The sequence below is a fragment of the Heloderma suspectum genome, chromosome 4 (assembly GCF_057233095.1).
Source record: "Heloderma suspectum isolate Gila_16-S chromosome 4, 16-S_ref, whole genome shotgun sequence".
NCBI classification, from domain to species: domain Eukaryota; kingdom Metazoa; phylum Chordata; class Lepidosauria; order Squamata; family Helodermatidae; genus Heloderma; species Heloderma suspectum.
In genome coordinates this window covers 267,671,637-267,695,944 of record NC_139461.1, presented here as the reverse complement: position 1 = coordinate 267,695,944, position 24,308 = coordinate 267,671,637, and the positions used below count along the sequence as shown (strand labels likewise).

At 42.3% G+C, this 24,308-nt stretch overlaps 1 protein-coding gene across 5 annotated transcripts in view; it reads right to left on the bottom strand.

The window, feature by feature from the left end:
* CHD6 (chromodomain helicase DNA binding protein 6) overlaps window positions 1-24,308 on the bottom strand; it is a 160,345-nt gene that overhangs the window by 13,836 nt on the left and 122,201 nt on the right. For all 5 annotated transcript variants that reach the window (XM_084853779.1, XM_084853781.1, XM_084853783.1 and 2 more), the window contains 13 exons: window positions 20,885-21,087; window positions 20,112-20,311; window positions 17,889-18,048; window positions 16,440-16,529; window positions 12,932-13,035; window positions 11,121-11,250; window positions 10,008-10,068; window positions 9,580-9,634; window positions 7,873-8,092; window positions 6,287-6,495; window positions 3,125-4,747; window positions 1,924-2,072; window positions 445-654 (listed from right to left, as the gene is read on the bottom strand). In XM_084853779.1, the coding sequence (XP_084709905.1) occupies window positions 445-654; window positions 1,924-2,072; window positions 3,125-4,747; window positions 6,287-6,495; window positions 7,873-8,092; window positions 9,580-9,634; window positions 10,008-10,068; window positions 11,121-11,250; window positions 12,932-13,035; window positions 16,440-16,529; window positions 17,889-18,048; window positions 20,112-20,311; window positions 20,885-21,087 (3,414 nt within the window). The remainder of the gene's footprint in view (window positions 1-444; window positions 655-1,923; window positions 2,073-3,124; window positions 4,748-6,286; window positions 6,496-7,872; window positions 8,093-9,579; window positions 9,635-10,007; window positions 10,069-11,120; window positions 11,251-12,931; window positions 13,036-16,439; window positions 16,530-17,888; window positions 18,049-20,111; window positions 20,312-20,884; window positions 21,088-24,308) is intronic.

The window sequence follows — 24,308 nt, the reverse complement described above, 5'->3', positions numbered from 1 at the left end:
AAGAGAAGGAAGAAGGACTTGGTGCCTTCTTTGCTTGTGGGCTTCCTTTTGTTGACATTTGATATACCAAACATGGTAATTTTATGAGCAAACTAAGTTATAGATAATGCATTTTATGTTCCTAAAGTACCGAAGTGAAGGACGCTAAAAAAAAAGTACTGCATATTTTTAATCTTTTCCCAAATTTCCATTTTTTCTGGGGGATGGGGGGACAGAAAAAACTGTTGTCATCCTGTGTCCCCCCCACCCAGCTTCAATATTTCTGGAAATTTTACCACTCTACTCTGGCAGCCCACAACCACAGTCTTCAGTTGTCTCAGATCCTCCACGCAGCCCGCATATTCCAGAAGGATAGTCAATAATTTTAAGAACCATTGTTCAGACGTTTACTCATGATGGGCAGGAGCTTGAAAAGTAAAAGGTAAAATATCTACCCAAACTCACCTTTTCGACCTGTGTAGCTATCACTCCATTGACGAAGTTGGGTTCGGAGGCTTCCGGCTCAGTGTAGCTGTTCCTGTTGCCAGCAGTATTGCTGGCTAATGCAGGAGCGGGCATCATGCTTTGTACTTCAAATGGCTGGCAGGAAGAAGGCCACTTGCCTTTTAAGATGGCGTGACAGATGTTGTCTATGCGGTTAATGATCACTCGATCCTGCCAAAGAAGCAGATATACTTCAGCAGGTTGTATATGTTGGCAGCCTCTCCCACTATAATCCTTTGGAGAACTAAAGCTAGTGAACTGGTTTAGCTTCAGGACTCCCTTTTTTGGCAAAATATAGGCTGCTAATTTGACCAGGCTGTGAGTTTACTACTCTGTTTACTAGTCTGCAAATCTGAATGACTATATGGCTTCAGGCCTATGTGTGTCAGGTACAGATAATTGGTCACCCATGTGCAGAGGGTTCACACCATATTAATGTTTCCTTTTACAGTTCTTAACCAAGAAAATAATTGGAGCTCTTATACAAATATAAGATCCCTCCTCTATTTCTGCTGTATTTTTTTAAACTTCCTTGAAAGTGTGACTGGACACATACAGATAATCAAAGGAAGGAGCCTAAAAATAAACCTATGCAGCTTATCCTTCCATCACAAAATTGTTCTTTTCTCCCCATCATCACTCAAAGCCGCCATTCTAAAGTTGATGCAGTTAATGCCCTATTAAACTGCAGTATATACATGAACACACCAGGAGTAGCCCTTAACATCAATAGTATTCTAGCAGGCTTAACGCCCTGCAGCAGTATTTCAACATTAAGTGATATTAACTGCAGTGCTGTTCTGCAGCCTGGGATGCAGAAAGAAGTCAACAGTAGAGGATCAAGGTTCCTTTCCCCAAATAAGAAGGTACAGCAGGGTAACAATGGGCATTAGGTCTGCTAGAGTGCTGGTCAGTTCAGCTGAAATCCTGTTTGAGTCTAGGCTCAGCACAGGAGGCCAATGAAGAAGAGAAATGAAAACATATTTTTGTCTTCAAAGAAGACATTAAACAGCAGTTTTAAAAGTATTAGCACATTTTCCAGAGGGGAAATGCCTGGCCTTTTAGAAATATTTAACACAGAGAGCTAAAGCCCACTGGAATCACATATACAAGAGTGTTTTTCACAAGACATACTGAAGGCACAGGATAGCTATGGAGATTAACACCCATGTCTGACAAAATTTGAGAATATAATGCAAAACGTGTAACAGTGGAATGCTGAACTTGGAGAAACACTCCAGAGCTGCTTATAAAATGTTGCTAGGCATGTCTTTCTCTTAGAAATAGATATCTATATTCTGCTTCTCACACTGTATGTTTAAAGGCATTCAGACACTTACCACTTTACTTTTTAAAAAAGTAACAGGGTAAGTGGATCTCAGTCTCTGCTGAGCATTGACCTAAAGGCCTTATTCATGCATACTTAAGCTACCAAGCCACCTTAGGCCACTCTGAGAAAGAGTAGAGCGTCTTCTCCTGCAGAAGTTGAGCTATGGTAGGTGCCCGGACATCTTGAAGTTCATCCGTCTCTCCAGGCACAGCAAATGTGGAGCTCTTACTTTCATCTTCAGCAAACTTCTCAAAACAATCTAGGTAAGAGTGGAAAACAACAGATAGGTTTGGGGACTTAACCGCTCTTCCTTTCAACTTTAAGGCACTGATGACCCCCAGCAAATACTGTGACAGAGCTGTAAGAGTCTCTGAGAGCTCACAATGGCAGTCATCAATGTCTGGGATCTTTCAACAGCTCCCATATACCAGAAGGACAGTCAGCAACTTTTAAGAACAAAAAGGTATGCACTATTGTGAAGAAGACTGCTAATTATGGGCAGCAGTTTGAAATGTGATACAAGCAAGAGCTGTAAGAGTCTCTTGAAGCCCACAGTGACAGGATTCAGCACTGTCACAAAATTCCTGAACAGAATAATTCAAGTACTTGGATTTGTTGGTCTTCAGATGTAGCTAAGAGCTCATCTGCACATTGAATTAGCACACAGTAAAGGGTATAAATGTAACATGCATTAGCCAAGGTCTTCTAGAGTTACAAATTGTTAATTTGTTAACACAGACACTTGCCTGGTTTAAGATATAAGATGTTCCTCACCAGACCACTAATAGTTGGTTCTGTCCTGCTAATTCTGTTATTTGTATAGAGATTAGTGAATGCATTTTTTATAACCTACATTGAGTAATTTTCACTTTGAATTATGCTGTTGTGATTTGGGTTACCCGGTTGAACCTTAAGTTGACACTATACAGCAGGGGTGTGGAACCTCTTTCAGCTCGAGGGTCACATTCCATTTCAGAGAAGCTCTTGGGGGCCACATTCCAGTGGCAGGCGGGGCCAAAGGCAAAAGGGGCAGGGCCCAAAATACCAATAAATTTTAGCTTAAAGCTCTCCTAAGTAACTAAGCCTTAGGAGAGGAATTTCAACCTTTTAGAATGGGGGGAGGGGGAAACTGCACACAAGCCAGGAAACCACCAAATGATGGGTGGTTGAGGGGAAAAGGGTGGGGCCAGGGGAAGGGGGCATGGCCTTCTGGGGAACCCCAGAGGGACAGACTGGGAGCTCAGGTCTGAGGTTCTGTCCCCGATATACAGGAATGCTCACTAACTGAAAGATATCCTCACAATACTTTACCTTGATTTTGGCTGATTCCCTTCCTCTTCTCCAAGTCTTGATTTTCACACTCTTCCTCTTCTCTCTTTATTTCATTCCTAGAGAGGGGCTGACATACAGGACTGGATCTTTTCTCCTCAGCATCATCTCCCCAGGGGTCTGCCTCCATGCAAACAGGATGCGACTTTAGGAGCTCCATCTGGATTGCTGAAGTCTGGCTTCGTGAAGAGTGGTGGTGGTGGTAGTGGTGGTGGTGGCAGGTCTGGATCTCCTGCAAGGCTGGGGTGTGCTCCTCAAGACTCTCACATTCAACTTGATCATCTTCCCCCACCCCAGCCTCACTATCACATTTGGATGCTGCCTGCTCACTTGAGATTGATTCCACCAGCTCCTTATTCCTTTCCTCCATGAGTGCATCCAGAGTGGTGAGAATACATGAACTGTGCTTCTGCTCCTCCTGCGTGCTTGGATTGGCTTCATCGCCATCTGGGTTTTTTAAGCATCCTCTCAAATCTTCCCCCGTGTCAGCTGCTGCCTCCAGATGATCCTCCTCCTCCTCCTCTTCCTCCTCCTCCTCCTCCTCTTCACTGTGGCTCTGACTCTGCACTGATTTCTCCTCCAAGCCCTTTTCATGCAACAAACCCATGAATCTCTTCTCAGGGTGGACTTTGATATCAAAGTTATGAAGACTGGGGCCATACACTCCAATGCTCAAGACCCCTTCCATGCCATCTCTTTCAAATGGGACTGATCCTGGGCTAGCATACTGACTCTCCAGGTGCTGAAGGGCACTACAAGGTTCCATAGCAAAGCTCTTAGAGGGCTTTGTCTCCTTGGCGAAAGGCTCCTGCACTGCATTCTGACCCTCCATTTGGTCACTGCCAAATGGCAAATGATCCAGGTAGGAGGGCTCTCTTGTGGTCTCAGCATCACAGCTAGAGAGGTCTTCATCCCCTTCTATTTTGCCCTCCGCCATTTTGGTAGTATTGCTGCTGATATCTGTGCAGCTGGGACTGTCACGGGCAAGGGAGCTGTGCTCACTATTGCAGGCCTTCTCATCATACATCATACACATCAGAGAGTCAGGCAAAGAGCTCTCGTCATAATTAATGGAAATCATACTCCGGACTTTAGACATGAAGTTTTCGCAGCTGCCATCCTGAGAGATGTTTTCTGCCTGTGAGAGACTGTTGCCTGAGCTCACTAGCTTGATACAGCTCTCGGTTTCGGCCTCTGCAGATGTGTGCTTTCTTTCCACTTGATTGTACGAAGGGGAGCAATATAGTTTAGAATTTGCCTGATGGTGGCAACACAAGTTTTCTGCTCCAACGACCCCTGTCCTTTTGTGCTGAGCATAGTTTCTGTAGGCATCCAAAAATGACAACTGGGGGTCATTCATGATGTAATAGTCTGTGCGGTTCAACCCGTGTTTAGCCGTGCCAATGAGCAGATCCCGGTCATGCTTACCACACTCCCACCACACGGGAAGGTACAGGCTAGGACGGCAAAGTTTAAGCCGTTCATGCAGCTGTGGACACCTCAGCACTTGCTCACGGACCTTCCGAAGGAGCTCAATTCGGTATAACGTCCTTGCAGCACGCTCCTCTGTGATTGGTTCCACATAGATACTAGGATCTGCTGGGCCTATGAGTACAGAAAAGGAGGGGAAGGTAGATGAAACCAGAAAGGGTAATACTGGTGTAGAATGGCTTTGGACTAAAGTCAAAGCACTGCAGGTATCAGGAGATTTGGTAGTGGCTCATCCACCTGGCCCAGTGCTGTAGCATACAATGGTGTAGTGGTAAATTTGGAAGTGTAGGCGCTCATCATGAAAGTCCCCACAGTCACACCCCCAAGGAGAGTAAAATAACATAGGCAGCCATGTCAATAAACCCATTCTAGTTGTTTACACAAAATCATAGAATCATAGAATAGTAGGGTTGGAAGGGGGCTATAAGATCTTCGAGTCCAACATCTCCACCAGGAACAGGCCTTTCATAAAGCTGATGTGTCTCAATTGTCCATTTAAGACCAAGCCACCCCAAAACACTTTGCATTACAACAGGGAACAATATATCGTTGCTGGAAAATTCATTCTCCCCCTCACCCAGTTACTCTGAGGATTGCAGCTAAGTTAAGAGAGAACAGGGAAGTCTGAGGGGGTGGCAGATGACATGAGTGCCCCTGCTAATCAAAAAGTGATGTTGCATCCCTGTGAGCCCTGTCTCCACTACATCACTGGTAGTGTATAAGAAGCAGCTGAGGGAATGTCTCCAGAAAAGGTAGGTAGCCTTTCACCATGGGATACCCTCATGCCACCAGGTGTGTGCATTGCTGCCACAATGGTCCCTGCTAGCCATACAGACAAGGAGGGGGCTAGTGTACAATGAAGCACTTGGTGCACGTTGCTTGTGAATTGGCTGTGTTACATGGGATCACCTGAACTTCATTATAAATAAAAGGCATCAGAGATTAATAATATCCTACTCAGCCTTCATAGCTTTCACCTGAAGATCGGACTCAATTGGGATTCCTAAGACATGTTTGAAATGCATAGCAGAACACAACAACTGGTTTGCAGATAACTAATGCAACTAAAGGGGGGCATACAAAGATCAAGAGTGAGAGGCTGCTAGGTCTGCACTTCTCCTGTACTTTGACCAACTGCTTACTAACCACTTCTCAGACTACAGTGCTTTCCCTTTTGATGTTTCCGTCTCTGTTTCATTTTAAATTTGTAAATGTAGTGCAGTTAACAGCCACGTTTATTCAAATAACAGTCCTCCGAACAAGGCCACCTAATTTGAATTATCGAACAGATGTGCATTTTCCTAATTTGAATTATTGAACAGATGTGCATTTAAGACCCGTGAGTCTTAAATATGAATATTACCAGTTTCTAGTCCCTTATTTTCCCATAGAAGTACAAAACAACCTGTAGGAAACAATCCCTAAAGGGCGGGGGTGACCCCAAAACAGCCCAATGAGGGCTGAGCACGCTCAGTGGCCATGGATGCTGACTGACTGTTGGGGAGGGTGGAAGAAGGAAAAACCAGGGGAGGGGAAATGGAATGGAACAGCTAGAATCTTGAACACAAGGCACTCCACATTGCAGCATTTTGTTGCCATTAACAATTGTGTTTTATATTACAAATGGATGTGCCTTGAATGGTTCCTACTCACCATCTTCTTTCCAGTGGGGCAAGCGACACACATTCCTGCACATGGCAACAAAGCTGTAGAAATATTTTTCTAGGCTCTCATCAGTTTTCTTCTCCAAACGTGAAATGGATCGGAACTGAGTCCAGTCAAAGATCTTCTTCTCTGGATCATAAATGACCCCAAATGAAGAGACTGTACGGTAGAAATCTGCTTGGTCTCTTCTGGTCCACCTGCAGAATGCATGAGGAACACAGGGACATACAGACATAAACTCATGACACTTGCAATTTCCTCCCAGTTTTCAGTGTGTCTGTAATTATGCATCAGTTCTAATCAGTCTAAGTTTTCCATTTTATTTTAAAGCTCATATTTAATACATTTTCAAAAGTCCAACTGAGTGCTGAAAGCAGCTCAATACTGGTCATTACAAGGAACAGAGCTCTCTCACAATGCAAAGGACAGCTCCTCAAAATAATCCCAATTCATCAGAACCTCATTATCAGCGAGCCAGTCACTGGCCTCTTCTGCAAATACCAACAAGAAGAACACCTTGCACCTTTTCGTAGTGACAGCTTATAAATGCAGAACGTTCCTCATGCTTTAGTCCCTTTTCAATGCACATAGGAGCTGGCATACTATTGTAGGAGAGCAAAAATTAGTCTTTTCTCTACTAATCAGTGGCCACTTTGAAGCAGATGCCACATGAATGGACCAACTGCCCCACCTAGTTCTGTTCTATGGCTTTCTTTTGAACTTGCATAATTCTGCAAGACAGGCTCCTCAGTCTGTGTAAGGCAGGGGTGTACCATTTTTCAATGGCCTTATTGGCCATGTCGCCAGCCCCCCAATCTGTCAAGCCCACCCCCCACCCCTGCCAGCATTTCCTGATGAAAATGCCATGGAGGCGTGTGTGCTGTGAAGCACCGCGGTCAAAGGCACACGGAGCACCTTTAGGCAGTGTCGTCCAATGCTCCTACCTAACTGGTCTTCTACCACTTGCACTTTCTTGAGGAGAAGGCTGGGAGCATGCACTGCTGGCCACCACTGCCTGAAGGCACATAGGGTGCATTCAGGAATCTGCATCCACTTCCCCTGCCACCTTTCTTGCTACTAGGGAGAGGAGGCTGGTTTGGCCCTGCATGGCTAAAGTTCAGGAACTTTCACCACCCAGCTGCCAGACAACCCCAGCCTTCCTCACAACTTTGGAAGTGGGGAGGTAATGGGGGGATCGCCGTGCAACTGCTCGCATGGTCTCACCTACCTTTGCAACTTCAAAGTTGGGAAGAAGGCTGGCCACTCATCATCCTTCCCAGAGGGCATCACCACACTCGCCATGGCACATGTGGCAAAAGTATTAGTTGAAGCCAGGTGTTAGGAAAGCATTCCCTTTCTAGTGGGGCCATCTTTGTTGTGTCTTTGTTGTGTTGTGTCAGAATGTGAGTATGGACTTCTAATAACAGGGGTAGCATCTGCAAGCTCACAATTACGAGCCAGCTACTTTACTCGAGGACCTGTTCTCAACGGGTTTTGCCCATTTGTGAAAACTGCACTAACAGTGTCCAAATAAGCTCAGGCCTGCTGTTCACAGCCCACTGTTCTCTATTTACCTTTTCTGCATTTCCTTGGTCATAGGATCCATCTCGTTGGCCCTCCTAAACATCTCCTCTTGCAGCCAATAGCCATGGTTACAAGGGCCCATGATCTCAGGCCTGGAAGGTAGTTCTTTACGGTTGCAGCGCTGATAGACAGTGACAAGACGCCGCAGTCTGGCTGTGAGCGCAGATGACACAGGCCAGCTGGATTTGTCTGGGTCGGAGCCATCCTGGGCTTCAAACATCAGCAAGGTCATTAGTATTTAATGCAATCCCTGTAGAGTCTTTGCACACACCCTACTGATTCATTAAGTACTTCACACCTACATATACAGGGACACATCCTGTCCATCATGTCTCAGTACTATGGTTGGGATAGGCAGCCAGCATCTGGTTTCTGAGTCCTTGTGGCTCAAAATTCATTCAGCTCTTTTGTTTGTTTTGCTTTACTTTATTTCCTACTGAATCTGATGCCTCTGAGTAGTCTAGAAAAGACAGTCACAGAAACTGAGGCCTCCTCATTATCTCCCAGCATGATTAGAAATACACAAACATGCCCAAAGGGGAAAATAAATGTTTGGTCCTAAATTGTAAACAAGATCCCTGCCAATATGATTACCAACTAAAATCAGCCGCAGCTGGACACTTATCACAGAGATTTCCCCACCATCTGAATGGCTGAGATTCACCAATATAATTTCATATTCAAAGCTTGTTGAGTTTCATGGCTTGTTCTCCATGATGACAGGTGATTTTCGCTTTATCTGACAATGCCAAAGCCATGTGCTTTTTAATATGACTGTCTTCTGGCTACTGAGACTTTTATATCATAAAACAAACCCCAGAAACATGGTTGCCAAATGTTTGTCTTTGTTTAGGCTTGTCACTTCTAATCCCTGATCTAGAAGGAAGAGCCACTCAGAAGGCCTGTTCACACGACATGGCTGGCTCATCAAGGATTATGAGGTTGTTTAACCCCCAATGGCCGGGTTCATATGACACACCGGGACTGTATATTCAAAACGGGAGCTGCACACACCTGGCACACACCGCCAGGGTTAAATTGCCATGGGTTAAATAACCCACAGTGACCCAGCTGTGTTATGCAAACCAGGACACAGTATGTGCTGTTGTCCACGATAACTGCTAACAACCCAACTTCCCATTTGGAAATCAGTGCTCCAGGATCAATTTATGGAACAAGGCCTTTTCCTGTGGTGGCCCCAGTACTGTGAAATTTCTTTCCTACAGGAGATCGACCAAAGCCAACCCTATTTTGTTTTCTTTAATAAAGTGATGCAACGCCTTCCTGACACTCAGCAATTTTGAGTGCCTAAGATTTGACAGGCATTATTGTATGTTTTATTATTGAATGTTGTTTCAATATTTTAACACACATATTGATATATTTTTACTTGTTTGAAGCCAATTTTGAGATGTACAGAGAAAAGTGGAATAAAATATTTAAAATAAAATAAATTGAAAATAGCAGCTGTCACTCAGAGGTCCTGTGCCTGAGTTTATACTGTTAAAGTTGCAAAGCACCTGAAGCATTTCTGAAATTTCTCAAAAGCATAGTTACATTTTACTTAGATATCTCTTGCAAGATAGGGCTCTAGAAATACAGGTTCTATTTCTTCTAGAAATTAGCATAAGCAGCTATTCCAGCCAATCACTTTAATACCACCACATTTCCTAAAACATCCAGAAGCATAGCCTCACCTGCCACACTGTCATCCTTCTTCTCAGTGACTTCACCACAACAATCTGAAGTCTCCTTTGGAAAAAGCAAACCAACATCAAGAGAATTTACTTTAGACAGTGGCTTCTTCCTTTAGACACTGGGACACAAGCTGAGGACACAGACCATACAGTCAAGCAAGGCCACTGTATAGTTTATGCCAGACATACTGGCTCATTTCTATGAGAAAACAAATCTACATCTCCTTCATTATATGTTACACTAGTAAAAGCATCACTACAAAGCCACCTGAATAACAGTTTTTATGGTGGACATGATTCAAAATCTAAATTTTGAGGGATGTGGAACTGTCATGAGTGATATTTGTTTTTTATTTGGCCCGGTCTTTAACACCATCAAGTACGCCAAGTGAACAGCCCACTTGCTATCTCTAGCAAAGCACACTTACCTCTTGTTTCTGCAGCCCATCTAGCTTGTCTGCACTGCTCTCTTCTTTATCCACATTTCCTCTAAAGAAAGCAATCCAACAGGAGTTTAGTCTGTGCACGTTTCATAAGACAAGGTAATTCTGATAGAGCTCTCCTCTGTTTCCTACACACACATGCCCCCATGGATGTGGGGGCAAGGAGTGCAGGCTACATCCCTCTGCTGTAGGTACACATCTGCCTAATAATAGAGATGGTCCAACTTGTGTGTAGCACAACACCTATCCTATCCCCACCTTCTGCAGACTTAACACAATAGGATAACCCAGTTTTCAAACACTATGCATATGCCTTCGCATAACTGTACAGAAGTGTATGCACACATAATTCACACCTCATGTACAGAGAGAATTGCTCAAAAGTATACTACTCCTGATATATTTCATACAAGCCAGGACTCCTCCTCTGCCAATTTACAGCACGGCTCTGAATGGCTAATCACTGATACCCTTTTGAGTGCTGCTCCTATAGCGACAACAGCATCTAGACCCAAGGACCACATTCCCTTTCAGGGAACCATCTGGAGGCCATATGCCAGAAGTGGGCACCCCCCCCTTGCAAAAAGTGGGAGGGATTAAAATGGGTGGTTAAGTCCCAAACTCTGTTTCGTAGACACACATGCATTCTCACACATAACACACACACATTTTCACACAGAACATACAAGCAACAGACAAGCACCTGTAACATACCCACTCATGCATGCATGCACACATACACAGGCACACACACCTGAAATGCCTCCCATGCAGCAATCAGGCTTCTTAAAAGCCTCTAATTGCAATGCAGGGTATGTGTGATTTTTAAAGGAGAGCAGTCACAGCACTCAGGGAGGGGAGGGTTAATTCTTCCCTCCCCAGCAGACACACACACACACACACTGAAGATACCTCCCATGCAACAATTAAACCAATGGTGCCAATGGAGGATTTTAAAAAACCTAACTGCAGAGGGCTGGATTCAGGGGCCTCATTTCCACCCCAGTCAGTAATGCTGTTACTTAAGTATGGATTGCATTTGCCTTGCAAGCAACTCTGCTCCAGTGACAGACTGATCGCTGCCCAGCACAGGCTTACCTTTCTGGAGCATCCTGCACTCCATCAACGACACTCTGCTCTGCAGACAGCAGCTTCTCATCTGGCATGCCTACCTTCTCAAGGAAGCACAGGGCTGGGTCAGCTCGCATAGCATTGTACCGCTCATAACCTGAACAAACCACAACAGTTTATACTGATATGCACTTCCAGCCTTAACCTTACTTAATGTCCACGTAAGCAACATGAAACAGTGAGAGATAGGACGGGTGGTCTACCTACTGCATATGACCCAGCACTGTGACTGAATAAGTTCACCTCATAATTTCATACTGACACGAACCTACCCGTATACTACGGTCAACATCTAAGGCCCTCCTCTGGCTGCCTACACCGAGGGAAGCTCGGAGGATGACGACAAGGGAGAGGGCCTTTTCAGTGTCGGCCCCCAAATTATGGAACGATCTCCCCGATGAGGCCCGCCTGGAGCCAACATTATTATCTTTTCGGCGGCAGGTTAAGACCTTTCTCTTCTCCCAGGCATTCGGCAGCATATGATCATTTTTAATCGATCCTGGAATGTCTTATGGATATGGTTCTTTGCTTTTGAGATTTTTTGTTCGAAGTTGTTTTAGATATATGTTTCTTTTGTCTGTTCATGTGTTTTTTATGTAAATGGTTTTTAATCTCTGTATATTGTATTTTAATGTTTTAATCTTTGTAAACTGCCCAGAGAGCTCCGGCTATTGGGCAGTATAGCAATGTAACAACAACAACAACAATATAGGAAAGAGTGTGTGGGCATGAATGGCGAAATCTCCAAAGCCAGAGGTCCAGCAGGATTTAAAGTATTCAGTGGACAGCATAACTCATTGTCTCTTACCATGACAAAAGAAACATGCAAGTTAAGGAAATATATGGAAACCAGGTCCCTAAAAATTATTATTAACATTTCCATAAAAATCACCTTTACATTAAATTATCCATAATTATTTCTTTACAAATCTACCCATTATAAACTACCAAATAATACTTTACTATAACAAACCAATTGTAACATCTATTCCTTTCCATTTATACTAACTAAGTACACAGTACATATAGCCATTCAATCATCTTTCATTCCATCACTCAAACTTTGCATGATCTACAGAGCAATCCTATGCATGTCTGCTAAGAAGTAAGTTCTGCTGAGTTCAATGGGGCTTAAAAGGTAAAGGTAAAGGTGTCCCCAACCAGACGTGTTCGACTCTAGGGTGCGGTGCTCATCCCCGTTTCTAAGCCGAAGAGCCAGCGCTGTCTGAAGATGCTTCCATGGTCATGTGGCCGGCATGACTGAACACCGAGGTGCACGGAACGCTGTTACCTTTCCCGCCGAGGCGGTACCTATTTATCTACTTGCAATTTCTTGCTTTCGAACTGCTAGGTTGGCAGGAGCTGGGACTGAAGACAGGAGCTCACTCCGTCACGCAGCACTTGGGTCTCGAACTGCTGACCTGCCGACCTTCCAGTCTGCAGTTCAGCATCTTAACCACTAAGCCACCGTGGCCCAATGGGGCTTACCCACAGGTTAGTGTGCACAGGATTGCAGCCTTATACAGGTCACAGAATATAGGTTTTCTTTATTTAAGCATGAAGTACATGCTTCAAGAAAGTATATGAAGCGCTTCCTATGTTTTTCACATATAAAGATGGGAAAAGAACAACAGAGAAACAAAAAACTATGAGATGAAGTTATATTTCGAAAATGTCTTCAGGAAATATTCCAAAGTGTATCCAGTTCCCCACTCCCAGGAAGAGCCTCACACTGTAGGAATGCCTATTAACATTCCAGCCTGAATAAAAGGAGATACCATGTTTGAAAACTCCAATGAGCAGGGATTTGTCTGCATCAGCATTCCACCAATCAACAGGGATCTCCACGTAGTCAATGTCTGGCAGCAGGAAATCCAGATCTCTGCGAAGGACAGGCACAGGTTAATTAGCAACAGTGCCCTGCACAGGCCCAGACATTCCTCTGATTTATATAAATTATAAAGGAGAAAAAAGCTTAAACTATGTCTAAAGATTGTCAGAGAGAGGACTTGACAGAATTCTGCAGGGAGGAAGTCCCACAACTATGGGGCCACTGAAAAGGCTCTGTCCCTGGTATCCATCATCACCACTCATGCACCTCTTTAGACTATCTTAAGGCCTGGTAGGTTATCATCATCATCATCATCATCACCATCATAATCTCGGCTGTCTAAAGCTGTAAAGGTTAATATCAGAACTTTAAATTAAGTCCAGAATGGATTGTTCATCAGTTTGCATCTTCACAACTTGAGGGAGACCCCTCCCAAGACACTTCTACTAAGTATACTGTCTCAGCTGAAAGAGATTACTGCTCCCACAATGCAACATTCAATACCAACTATCACAATTTGGGGTTTTGAAGGCAGAGCTGCAGGCTGCAAGCTATAGTTTCATGAGTTTCAAAGACAAACTATCCAGACTGTAGTGTGGGTTCCCGACTCATTTATGCAGGGCAGGGAATACAGGCCTCTAAAGCAGTTGGTGGAATGAGCCTGAGCATGTCAAGGTATGCAACCTGTACATGAGGAATGACACAGTAGCAACTTTGTAAGAAGCAAAGGATATAGCTCTTGGACCAAGTTCCACATGTTTTCCCTTCTCTTCGTATATTGCATTGTGACTTTGCTAAACTGCAGAAATTAGCAGACCTTCCATGGACTGAACCAAACTCTGCAGTTTTTGGTTCAATCTGTAAACCAGGCAGCACTCCTCTAATCTGTATTCTGAATACTAATTCTGTTCAGTTGTGTTGCTGTGTTTCTCCTCTCACTCTGACCTTTTATTCTCACCCAGTGAGCTCGTCACTTGCTTAAAAGTTACTATGTGCTCCAATGAAGGACACAAGACAGCAGTTCTTGTAAACAATATTCACATATTTTGTCTTTCCCAAGTACTGTGAACTTATAGCAAACTATAACACCTGTGTTGGGAGGTTTGCATTTCCAAGAATCAACTCTTGTTGATATTGGGATAAACACAATGTCCAATCAACAGTTGTTTACATAATAATGGGTACAATCCAACATAAGTCCTACTTAGAGTACATACATTGAAATGAATGGGACTGAAGTTACTCATGACTAATTCCCATTTATTTCAATGAATCTACTCTAAGTAGAATTTATGTTGTATTTTTCCCAATATTCACATTTCAGTAGCTCTAATGAACGACCCTTAAATTAGGCTTGTAATTTGGAAATCCATGTACCTGAATCTTAGGAATCAAAATTAAGTATTAGCACAGCACTGGAAATTAGTAGTTTCATTTATCTGGAGTGACAGGTCATTTTCTGTTAATTTAGACTGCCATCTTTGTCACTGCTACCAAGAAAATAAAAAAGAAATATATAGCAGAGATAGCCATCAATTGCAATGGGGATGACTGTATTTGATTTACACCATATCACCTATGGATCAATGACAGATTATTTTTATATTTTAAAATTTTGTTTATTATGTATTGTATGTATGATGTGTAACTTTGGCATTTTTGCTTCTTCCTCTTGGTGTGTGTTTTATTTATCGACCAATGACAGATTATTTTTATATTTTTAAAATTGTGTACATTATGTGTTATATATATTGTATTGTATTGTATTATATTATATTGAACCTTGGTATTTTTTGCCTTTGTTTTGGTGTGTGTATATATTTTATGCAAATTTCATTGGCTAAAAGCAATATAATTTCATTGACTGACTGACTGACTGACTGACTGCCAACTTGGACTTTGCTAGAGAAAACCTTTATGCCTTTATGTGACCCCAGATATTTGTATCTTGATCCCAGCTCTCACTTAATCTTTCTTTAATTTACCTAGACTATTACGTAGTTCAAAATCTGTTTGGTCACTCCAAAAAATCTGACGTTTTAGGTTTAGGTTGTGATCAATATTTTTATGCTGTTTATGATTTCAGTGCTACAGTGTTAGGATTGCAAATTTACTATTTGGATTTCATATATATATATATATATATATATATATGAGAGAACTGTAAAGCGTTCTTAGCTTAGTTTCCTTCCATGTTATGTGCCCATTTATTGCACTATTCCTACACTGTTTCTTTTGTTTAGCTGATTTTTGCTTTAATCTTTTTTTTGGGGGGGTGACCATGACACTGACACAGCATCAGAGAGAACATTCCACATTGACTTCATTTAGAATAATGTTAATCAAGTTTTGTTGATCATTTCTGCCAATTTAATGTATGTATTTTATTTAGTTTAGATGAAGTTCACTTATATTTTTCAATACATCTGAAAAGTCTTATGGCCAATTCCATATACTGATTGCCTTCCCAAGTTTTTGAAAAGCTTTGTAATTACAGACGATGGGTTCTTCTGAACTTTCAGCATGGTTTCTTGTGAAAGCCTTATACTCTGGCCCCTTGTTTATAATTGCCCTCTAAAATTTTAGAGTTTCAATACTATCTGAACAGTTTGATATGGTATCAAGCATGGAGAAACTGTTATTACAAATTGTTAAGGCACTTGTTTAATCACATACAATATGTAGAGGACTCATATGTAGAGGACTCATACAGACTTCTGAGATTCACTTATAATTTTCCTCAGATATTATAATGTTAGAAACTGAGGATTTTGAACATGTTATTGTATTTCTATTTTTATTTTGTTCTTTTTTTTAGGTTTTGTAATGTTTTCAGTTTGTTTTGTAAAACTTCACAATAAAAGATTAATTAATAATAATAATTTGGCTCCTGATTAAGATTTTGTGTAAATGGTTCACTGTCAGTCATCACAGAGTTTCATCTTCACTGAATTTTGTAGACTTCCAGAGCTATTTGTTATCTGGCAAGAATCAAAATTAACCAGCGATTTTCATATGGACACTTTGTGATTTTGTACTACCACGATTCTTAACAATCCTGTGCAGTCCTGTATATCATAAACATTGACTGTTATAATTTTGTGGTTTACTTAAATACTTAATTCCATCACTATGTCCAGATTAGGTCTTAGGTCTGCTCTTGGTTTTGCTTTTCATGGATTTTCTTCCTAATTCAGTTGTGCTTAATGTCAATTTCATTTTATGCATTTTCAGAATATCTAACAATCACTACACTGATCTCTTTAAAATGTAATTTACACTAAGGAAATATATGCATTCAGGGAGTCCAACAATCCTGCGCTGAGTGTAAAATACACATGTATGAGCACACACAAGAGTACTGCAATCCAAACGCACACTGAGTATGTTTCCAGTACTGTAGCTATAACATGGGGGATTATAAAGTACAATTCCAGAAGGCTAATGTAACATACTTGGCAGGGGTTCCTTCAAAGGCTTTGTCAGCTGCCTCCCCCAGCACTTCAGCTTTCAAGTAGTAGAGCATCCGCACCCGCAACAGCACCCTGCCAAAAGGAAACACAATCAGTGAGATTCAGAAAGTGAACCTGAGGTTGCAACTTGCTCTCTAGTTCCACTGAGACAACTTGCAGGTCCATAAGGTGTGCTAGTTTGTTTGTTGGCAGTGGGAGCTGCTAGCATCGCCATCCAAAGCTGGCACTGCAGGGGCCAAATCTCACTTCTAGAAGAGAAGCCATCAGAATGCATGTTGGTGAATAAGCAGCAGTGTTTAAGTGACACCTCACTTGCTGTACCATGAAATCCATCAGCATGTTGAGCCAGCTGGCTATAAAGCCAATGGCAAAAGTGCTGAGTGACAGGCAGGCAAATAAACCCAACCCACGCCAGCAGATAACTTAACTAGGGTTATTCCCCAACATATGTGTACAAAAAGATTAAAAGAAAATACACACGAGATAAGAAGGTTGTGAAAGAGCAGATGATATGCTGCAAATAATGAAAGCAAATATAATATAACCCAGAAATCTAACAAAAATACCAGGCCTGCCAAGTTAACGGAGAAGCACACTCTCTTGTTATCTCCATACTGAGTATCCAGTGCCAGCTGAATTGCTTTTGGGACATAGGGGAGCCCAGGCTCCGTGCATCTGCTGTGTACTACAGAGGTCATCGAAATTTGCCAGCTGTAAAGCCTTCCCAGGAAATCATGAAAACATTGCAGAGATCCACAAGGCTTTCATTAAATCTGTTCCATACAAACAAAGGAATGCATTTCTCTCACTGACTTGTAGAAGAATAGAGAAGGCGGTAACATTTCTAAGTCCAGGTAGGAAGGGTAGGGGGGCATTTGTGCCTTGTCCCAAACCTAGGGCAACAGGTTCTGTTGTGTGTGTGTGTGTGTGTGTGTGTGTGTGTGAGAGAGAGAGAGAGAGGGAGGGAGGGAGGGAGGGAGAGAGAGAAAGAGAGAGAGAGAGAGAGAGAGAGAGAGAGAGGAAGGGGAAGGGGAAGGGGAAGGGGAAGGGGAAGGGGAAGGGGAAGGGGAAGCCCTTGTCCTTCCCAGTCCAGAAAATGTTGCCCTCAATCTTCATGGATATGTGGCAAGAAATAAGAGTCCCCCTTCCTCCTCATGATCATTTTCTGAACTGCAACCTCGGTTTCCTGAGCCAGTTCTTAGCCAGTTTCAGCAATGACTCAAGAGTTATTTTTGGGGTGGGGTGGAATCTAACTCCTGGTACCAAAGGTATTAAAGCCGGAGTGACTTCCTTCCCTAGAAGGAAGTCAGAGTGAAATGAAATGAAATCCGAGGTACGTCTGTAGTGTACGTGCACAGCTGTTCATGGGCCAAACAGAAGTAGACCATAAATACGTTTTAGAATCCCCCATTCAGGCCCCCTTTTGCTCACTTGTTGCAATGTTGTTTTAGGTGCTTTTTGTAGCTGTCATCGTGTAGGACGATCTCAGGATTGCAGGTGGTGAGCCAGTCTGCATTCTTGATCTCAGGGAGCAGCATCTGGCTCTTCGTTTTCTTCCCCTTCCTCCCTCTTGGCACTGGGGCTGATAAGCCTGCAACAGGCAAGAGGGAGCACGTGAGCAGCACTGCTGGCTCAGGGATGGCTCTGCATACTTGAAAAGGCAGTGCAGGAGTTCAAGGAGTGGCAGGGCATGGAGAGGACAGATTCTCACATACAAATAGAACATGGGGTGAAAACTTGTACCAGCATCACCCACATGCAGAAAGGCAGGTATCAAGGCAGGCTTCTGGGCACTTTTGAAGGCCTCTATCATGCAACACACCAAAGCCTGTTTTCAAAGAGCTGGTCAAGGCCAACACAAGCTGGAACACAGATTCCTCATCCTGAATTTCTGAAGGCATGTACATATGGTTCTTGGAAAAGCCGAGGGATGTATGGAATAAGACACAGGGCTCAATAACCTGACACTGCTCTGTCCATCGGCAATCACCCATACTTGAACACACATACATACACCCCTACACATTGAGCTCCAATTCCAACATTGAGCTCCAACACATCTTTCTTATTCTCCAAGTACTTGACAGAACATAGACTGAATCTCTTCCCCTTTAATACAAATACACTTCTTTCCACTAGTTGACATGTCTATCCTTCATGCCAACACACACAAAGAAATGAAGTTACGCAGCCATGTTCTCAAGAGAAAAATGACTCTGGTAACAACCATGACACGTAAATCATACTAACCTCAATACATCTTCAAATATCTGGGTTATTATGGTGGGGAACAAGTTACCCTTTGGACTGAAACTGCTGCTCAGAACTTCACAGAATGCAACACTTAAGCCGTTTAACTCAACTAATTAGCATTTGTTATGTCTCCCATTTAAAAAACAGAGGCTGCCAATTTCTGTAGTATTTTGATCATGGGTTATCTTGACAACTATTCTAACAAGGAAGAGCATGTTTTTAGTCTCACTTGTAGCCTGCATTCAGAAATGTAGGGTATTCTGGGATTCTGCACAAGCTCGGAAGAAGCACAGGACTTGACATCAGGAGCAGAATGCAGCATTGACAACCAGGCATTTACCCCTGCAGCAGCAAAAGTTTTAAAAATATGTCCACTGTGCCACAGGAAAACAGGAGGAAATGAAGAAAAGATCCTGGGCAAAACAAAGCCAAGGGACAACACCCACTATGCTAACCCAAGGAGAAAAACAAAGGAATCTCTTCCTAAAAAAAAGGACTAAGCCCTCAAAGCAAAGAGCATGGAGCAGATTCCCTGAGCCTGGAAATGCAATGGTCAGAAGAGACCTGAGCGGGAACGCATTCACTCCACCCCTCAAAGCATAGGCAACTGGTGACAGGTTTCCTCTCAAGGGGAGGGGGAGTCAGTGCCAGCTGATCTCCTTGGCTAAAGCTCTGAAATGTTTCCAACAAGCTGGCTATGCATGGAACCCATGCCTGTGAATACACAGAGACTACAAAAAAGCAGGAGGACCAATTTTATCAAACACCTTGCCCATGAAACTTGGCTGCCCCCCACCGCCCCAGCTGTCTTTCAGCACTTGGTTAAGGCATGTTTATTTCGGCAACCTTTATTTAAAGGTTGTTTCATCTGAAGTCCCTCCCTCTGTTGTATTTTTATGATATTTTTAATTAAATGCATCATTTTTAATACATCGTACACCATCCTGAGTAGTGCACAGGCACTAGAGGGGCAGGATAGAAATTCCTTTACAAAATAAAATAACTATCCCATCATTCTGTGCAAGTTCAGGGGAAGCACACAATTTGGTACTGGGAACAAAATTCAGTGTCCTGAGAATCTCAGATTTAATTTAATTTTCTTTCTAAGCAAAAAAATACATAAATTTTGAGGGCTGTGAAGACTACTTTGTGTGAACAATGCCAGACAGCATTTCAGAAGCCAGAAATGAATCCGACCTTAGGATTTCAGTGCCCTGCATAGCTCCATCCACCCCACAACTAGCAGATGCTTGTGCCTAACATGCATAATGTATACAGACTGCAGAATTAAATGCTTCTTAACACAGAATTTAGTGCAGAACTGGGTCAGTGTGTCTTCCAGGAATCTAATCTGCACCTTACAGAAGCCGATGAAATAGTACAAGAAAATGAGTCTGGTACCTGAATGGTTCTGCAGGGCCTGGTTCTGTCCATCCTTTGTTGGAGTGATCAAGTCCCAGATAAAACTCTTAATCTTCTCATCTCCCTTATAATGTCTGACACAGTAGACTAAGAGTGCTCGACAGATCATTTCCATATCTTTCTCATTGAGATGCCATTTAAACCGGCCATGGGTCAGGATGTCTTTCCAGCGCCCCCAGCTTGAAAAACAACAGGAGAATTATAAGGACTCCTGGAATATCTCCTGCATTTTCATATTCCACACGTCACTGAAAGTTTATCAAAGCAGCTTTCCAAGCCCACAAGGAAAGAAAGAGACACAAACAGGGAAACTTAGAAATGAAAATGAGCAGGGTGAAAGAGGAACCCCACAAAGAATGCCAAAAAAGACAAAAGCAAAGGGGTAGATAAAAAGGATGTTCTGTTCAACAAAAGAAAAGGGTTCCAGTGCATTTCAGACTACATGTAGGTCCTTCTTCACTAAGCAAAGTTTTTGGCATTCATTGGGGGAAGAGGCAGCTACAGAGCCAAAGAAATCCTTTAGCCACAGAAGTCATTATTCTTCCTGCACGTTTCCCTCTAGGAATTGCAGAAAATGCCATAGATTATAGAATTTTGGAAAGACTGGACAGTTTTTCCGATTTTAATACTCCGAAGACTGCTAAGCCAAAAGGCACCCACCTTCTAGCAAAGACTTAAACCTAAAGAAATTGCTGCAATCCCAGGATAATATGGGGCTGAGCACTTAAGGAAGGCTTAACAAAGAGACGCACCCGAATATAAGCAGGTTCTTCTCCACACGGAAACACTCTGCCCGTAAGTAGCGACGCGTTCTTTCATTGAGACGCCGTGAGCGTGTGGGCCGCTCATCAGAGTCACTGTCTAGCTCAGAGAACTCCATAAGCTCATCCTCCTCAAAGGAATTGTAGTGCTTGGTCTGTTTGCGGACACGGGGCCTGTCAATCACTAGGCTCTCCTGTGGGGAAAACAAATAGAGATAACTTCTTGATTCTGCACCCAAAACTGCCTAGGATAGTTAGCCCATTCCCTCTTTTTTTTCATACTTAGGGACTAGATTAATTTCATGACCTGGGAGGTCAGGAGTCCATTATGGCATCCTTCTATGGGAATTTAATTGATCTAAGGAACAAATTTGTGATAATTACTGGACATTCAATTTTTACTTAACACTCATGGTATTTTGTTGGTTTTCAGAATTAACCTTTTTTGTTTTGTGTAGCTGATCTCATATATCTTGGGGTCAACCCCCCCCCCAAAAAAAAGTATGCATTATTTTTATACTTTGATCTTATATGAAAGGTGATTTCTGAACTGTGTATTATATAAATATGTTATGCATCTGTATTTAGGTGGGTTTTTAAAATGTATTTAGTAATTGGTTATTCTCATTCAGACTTAACCTAACTTTGGAACATTTTCTGTATCTGTTTTCAAAGCTAGCATTTAAAAAGATAAGATGCAATGAGAAAAGGCTAAAAACTGTCGCTGAGAATCAAGAAATTAAAACTCAGATCCTGAAATGGTAAATCTATAGATTTTTCAGAAGTAAACACTAATATACCTCTCTCTTTAAAGTGAAAGAGTTTCACAGCTAGAATGACCAATAGTTGGTAAATCTATTTTCAAGAAGAGTTGGCCACACATAAAATGGAGACTGTGCTCCTGCTCCCACTTTCCTGCTTGTTTGTCACAGTGATTTTCAGTGCTTTCCACCCACATTCATAGCTGTATATGTGAACCTCACTATTATGGCAGCAAAACAAGAAGAAAAACTCTTTGTGATCTGTTGCTTAGCAATCTTCCCTCTGCCGCTATCTAAGCCCCCTTCTGCCATGGCTGCTGCTGCTGCCCAAGCTACAGTTTTAGAAGGCAGGACCCCTTGGGTATATGCTGAGGCAGACACCACAGATGACGGCTTCTGCCAGAGGAAGCTAGAGCAGAGTGAACCAGCTGTTTGACTGAACAAGCGGGCATAGTGACTGGGCTCTGGAGAAGAAGGCCACATGTTTTCTTTCCTCCCAGGTATAGAAACAGATCAGTTCTCCTCCCTCCTCACCAAAATATGCAGCATCCATATTCTTTGTCTTCAATGTTCCTAGCTAGAAAGACAGGCTGTGATGGCTAGAGCAGCCTAATGTCCCAGTCATTGCTAATGGCAAAGAGAATCTCAGATTCTAGCCTTGAAAACAGGGGGGTGGGGAGAGATTGCGCCTTTGATTTCACACCAGCAACTGCCTCAAAAGCAAGTATGGATGGAAAGAGGAGGAGGGACAGCATCCTCTTGGGGGTACAACCATCTCACCTCTGGCAGAATACAGATTGCGAGGGTGGGAATAAATTTAGTTGAGACAACTCATGCCAATATCAGAGAAGGACAATGTAAGGCTACTGGACTGCCAAAATCCAAAGGCTGGATCATTGTCTGCATTTCTCCCTATCCCAGTACAAAGGGATTGTTTCCTTTCATTCCCTGCCTCAATGGGAAAAAAAACACAGCTGTTGACTTGAGCTCAAAGACACAAAGGGTGAACATTCACTACTAGAATGTTAAAAATACACAGATTAATTTAGTAATAGTTAATTCATCAAGCTGTTCCTATAAAATCTGAATGTGGCAGTATTTTCACCCCAAGTGGTGAACGTCTGTTATAAATGTAACAAAATTTAAGAGAAATATAATCTTGCTGCAGTAATGAGGTTTCCCTCTGGCGCCTGCTACTTGCATTGTCCTGTGCAGATTTTTCACTTTAAAAACAGCAATGTTAAAGAAATCAGCAAAAGGAAAAAAGTAGATCAGTTTTTAAAGAAAAAGACTTAATTATACGCTTGAATTTTACATACCCACAATGTCAGTTGATTTGATTTCACAGCACAGAATATCTAAATTGCTAAGTGTGGGAGCTAAGGATAAATTGCATCTGGTGCTCAATTTAGAGACCACTTTAAAATTGAAAAAAGTATTGAATGATCAGCCATTAAAAACTGTACCAGCTTCATTCAGAATTGTAATACTGACTTCAATCACTGTGTTTTGTTTTGCTACGTGTCATGAAGCAGTTACAATTACTTGATCTAAAAGTTCTCTTTTCTCTATTCCATCATACATTGGACAGTTTTATGCAAGGGAGTGAGCAAGTGTGTATTTTAGGTAAACATTTTCTATACTGCAGGATAGTTCTATAGACTGCAATCTTAAGCAAGCTTGCTTGGATGTAAAATCAATGAAATTTATGTTACGGTATTAAACATGTGCAATCATCCCAGGTTAAGCTGATAGATATGGCTAAAATATTCACACATATATGGGAGACTGGAAGCAGGGAGGAGATAGACAGATACAAATTCATATGCATTTAAAATAGAGTTCTTAGCTTAAAAAAAGACATAAGAAAGTTGAATGTGTAACACTATGGACATATGTTAGTCTGTTAAGAAACTGTGAAGCTGGGCCCATTGAAGATTGGGAGTTCCTGATGTTGCAGCGTTGCTGAAGCTAAGGCAGCATAGACCTGATCAGGTCCTTGGATGGGAAACCACTGGAATCCCCATGTAAGAGCAAGACATAAGTAAAATAAAGACATACTTTTTAGAAGTCAGAGTGAAGCCAGATACAGTCTCCAAAGAGGACTGGCCTTAACTTGCAGTGCTCCCCCAGCGCACAATATGGACAAAAATTAAATCTACTACAAGCTTTGCCAGTCAAAGCTACCTGCTTAATAAAGTTATTAGAATCTGGTATCCTGATCCCAGGGCTGGATTGTGCTACTGAGCCATCCCTGATTGGGTCAGTAATACTGTTCACACAGCCCAATCTTTCTTTTTCTTTCTTTCTTTCTTTCTTTCTTTCTTACTTACTTACTTACTTACTTACTTACTTACTTACAATATGTATATACTGCTCCACATCAAAGATTTCAGAGTGGTGAACAACAAGATAAAAGAATAAAACCCCATAATTAAAACAATTAAAACATTTTAAAAGAACAGATTCTTTTCAGGCTAAGTGCTTCAGGCTAAGTACTAAGTACAATCTTCAGGCTAAGTACTTAACCAAGAACCTATACTGTCAGAATGGCTTCTAAGAAGTAGGTTCAGGAGAAGGATGGCAAGACATGGAGTTACTGCAAAGAAGACATGCGATCCGTATACAGCTCCTACTCTGCAGAATACACCAAC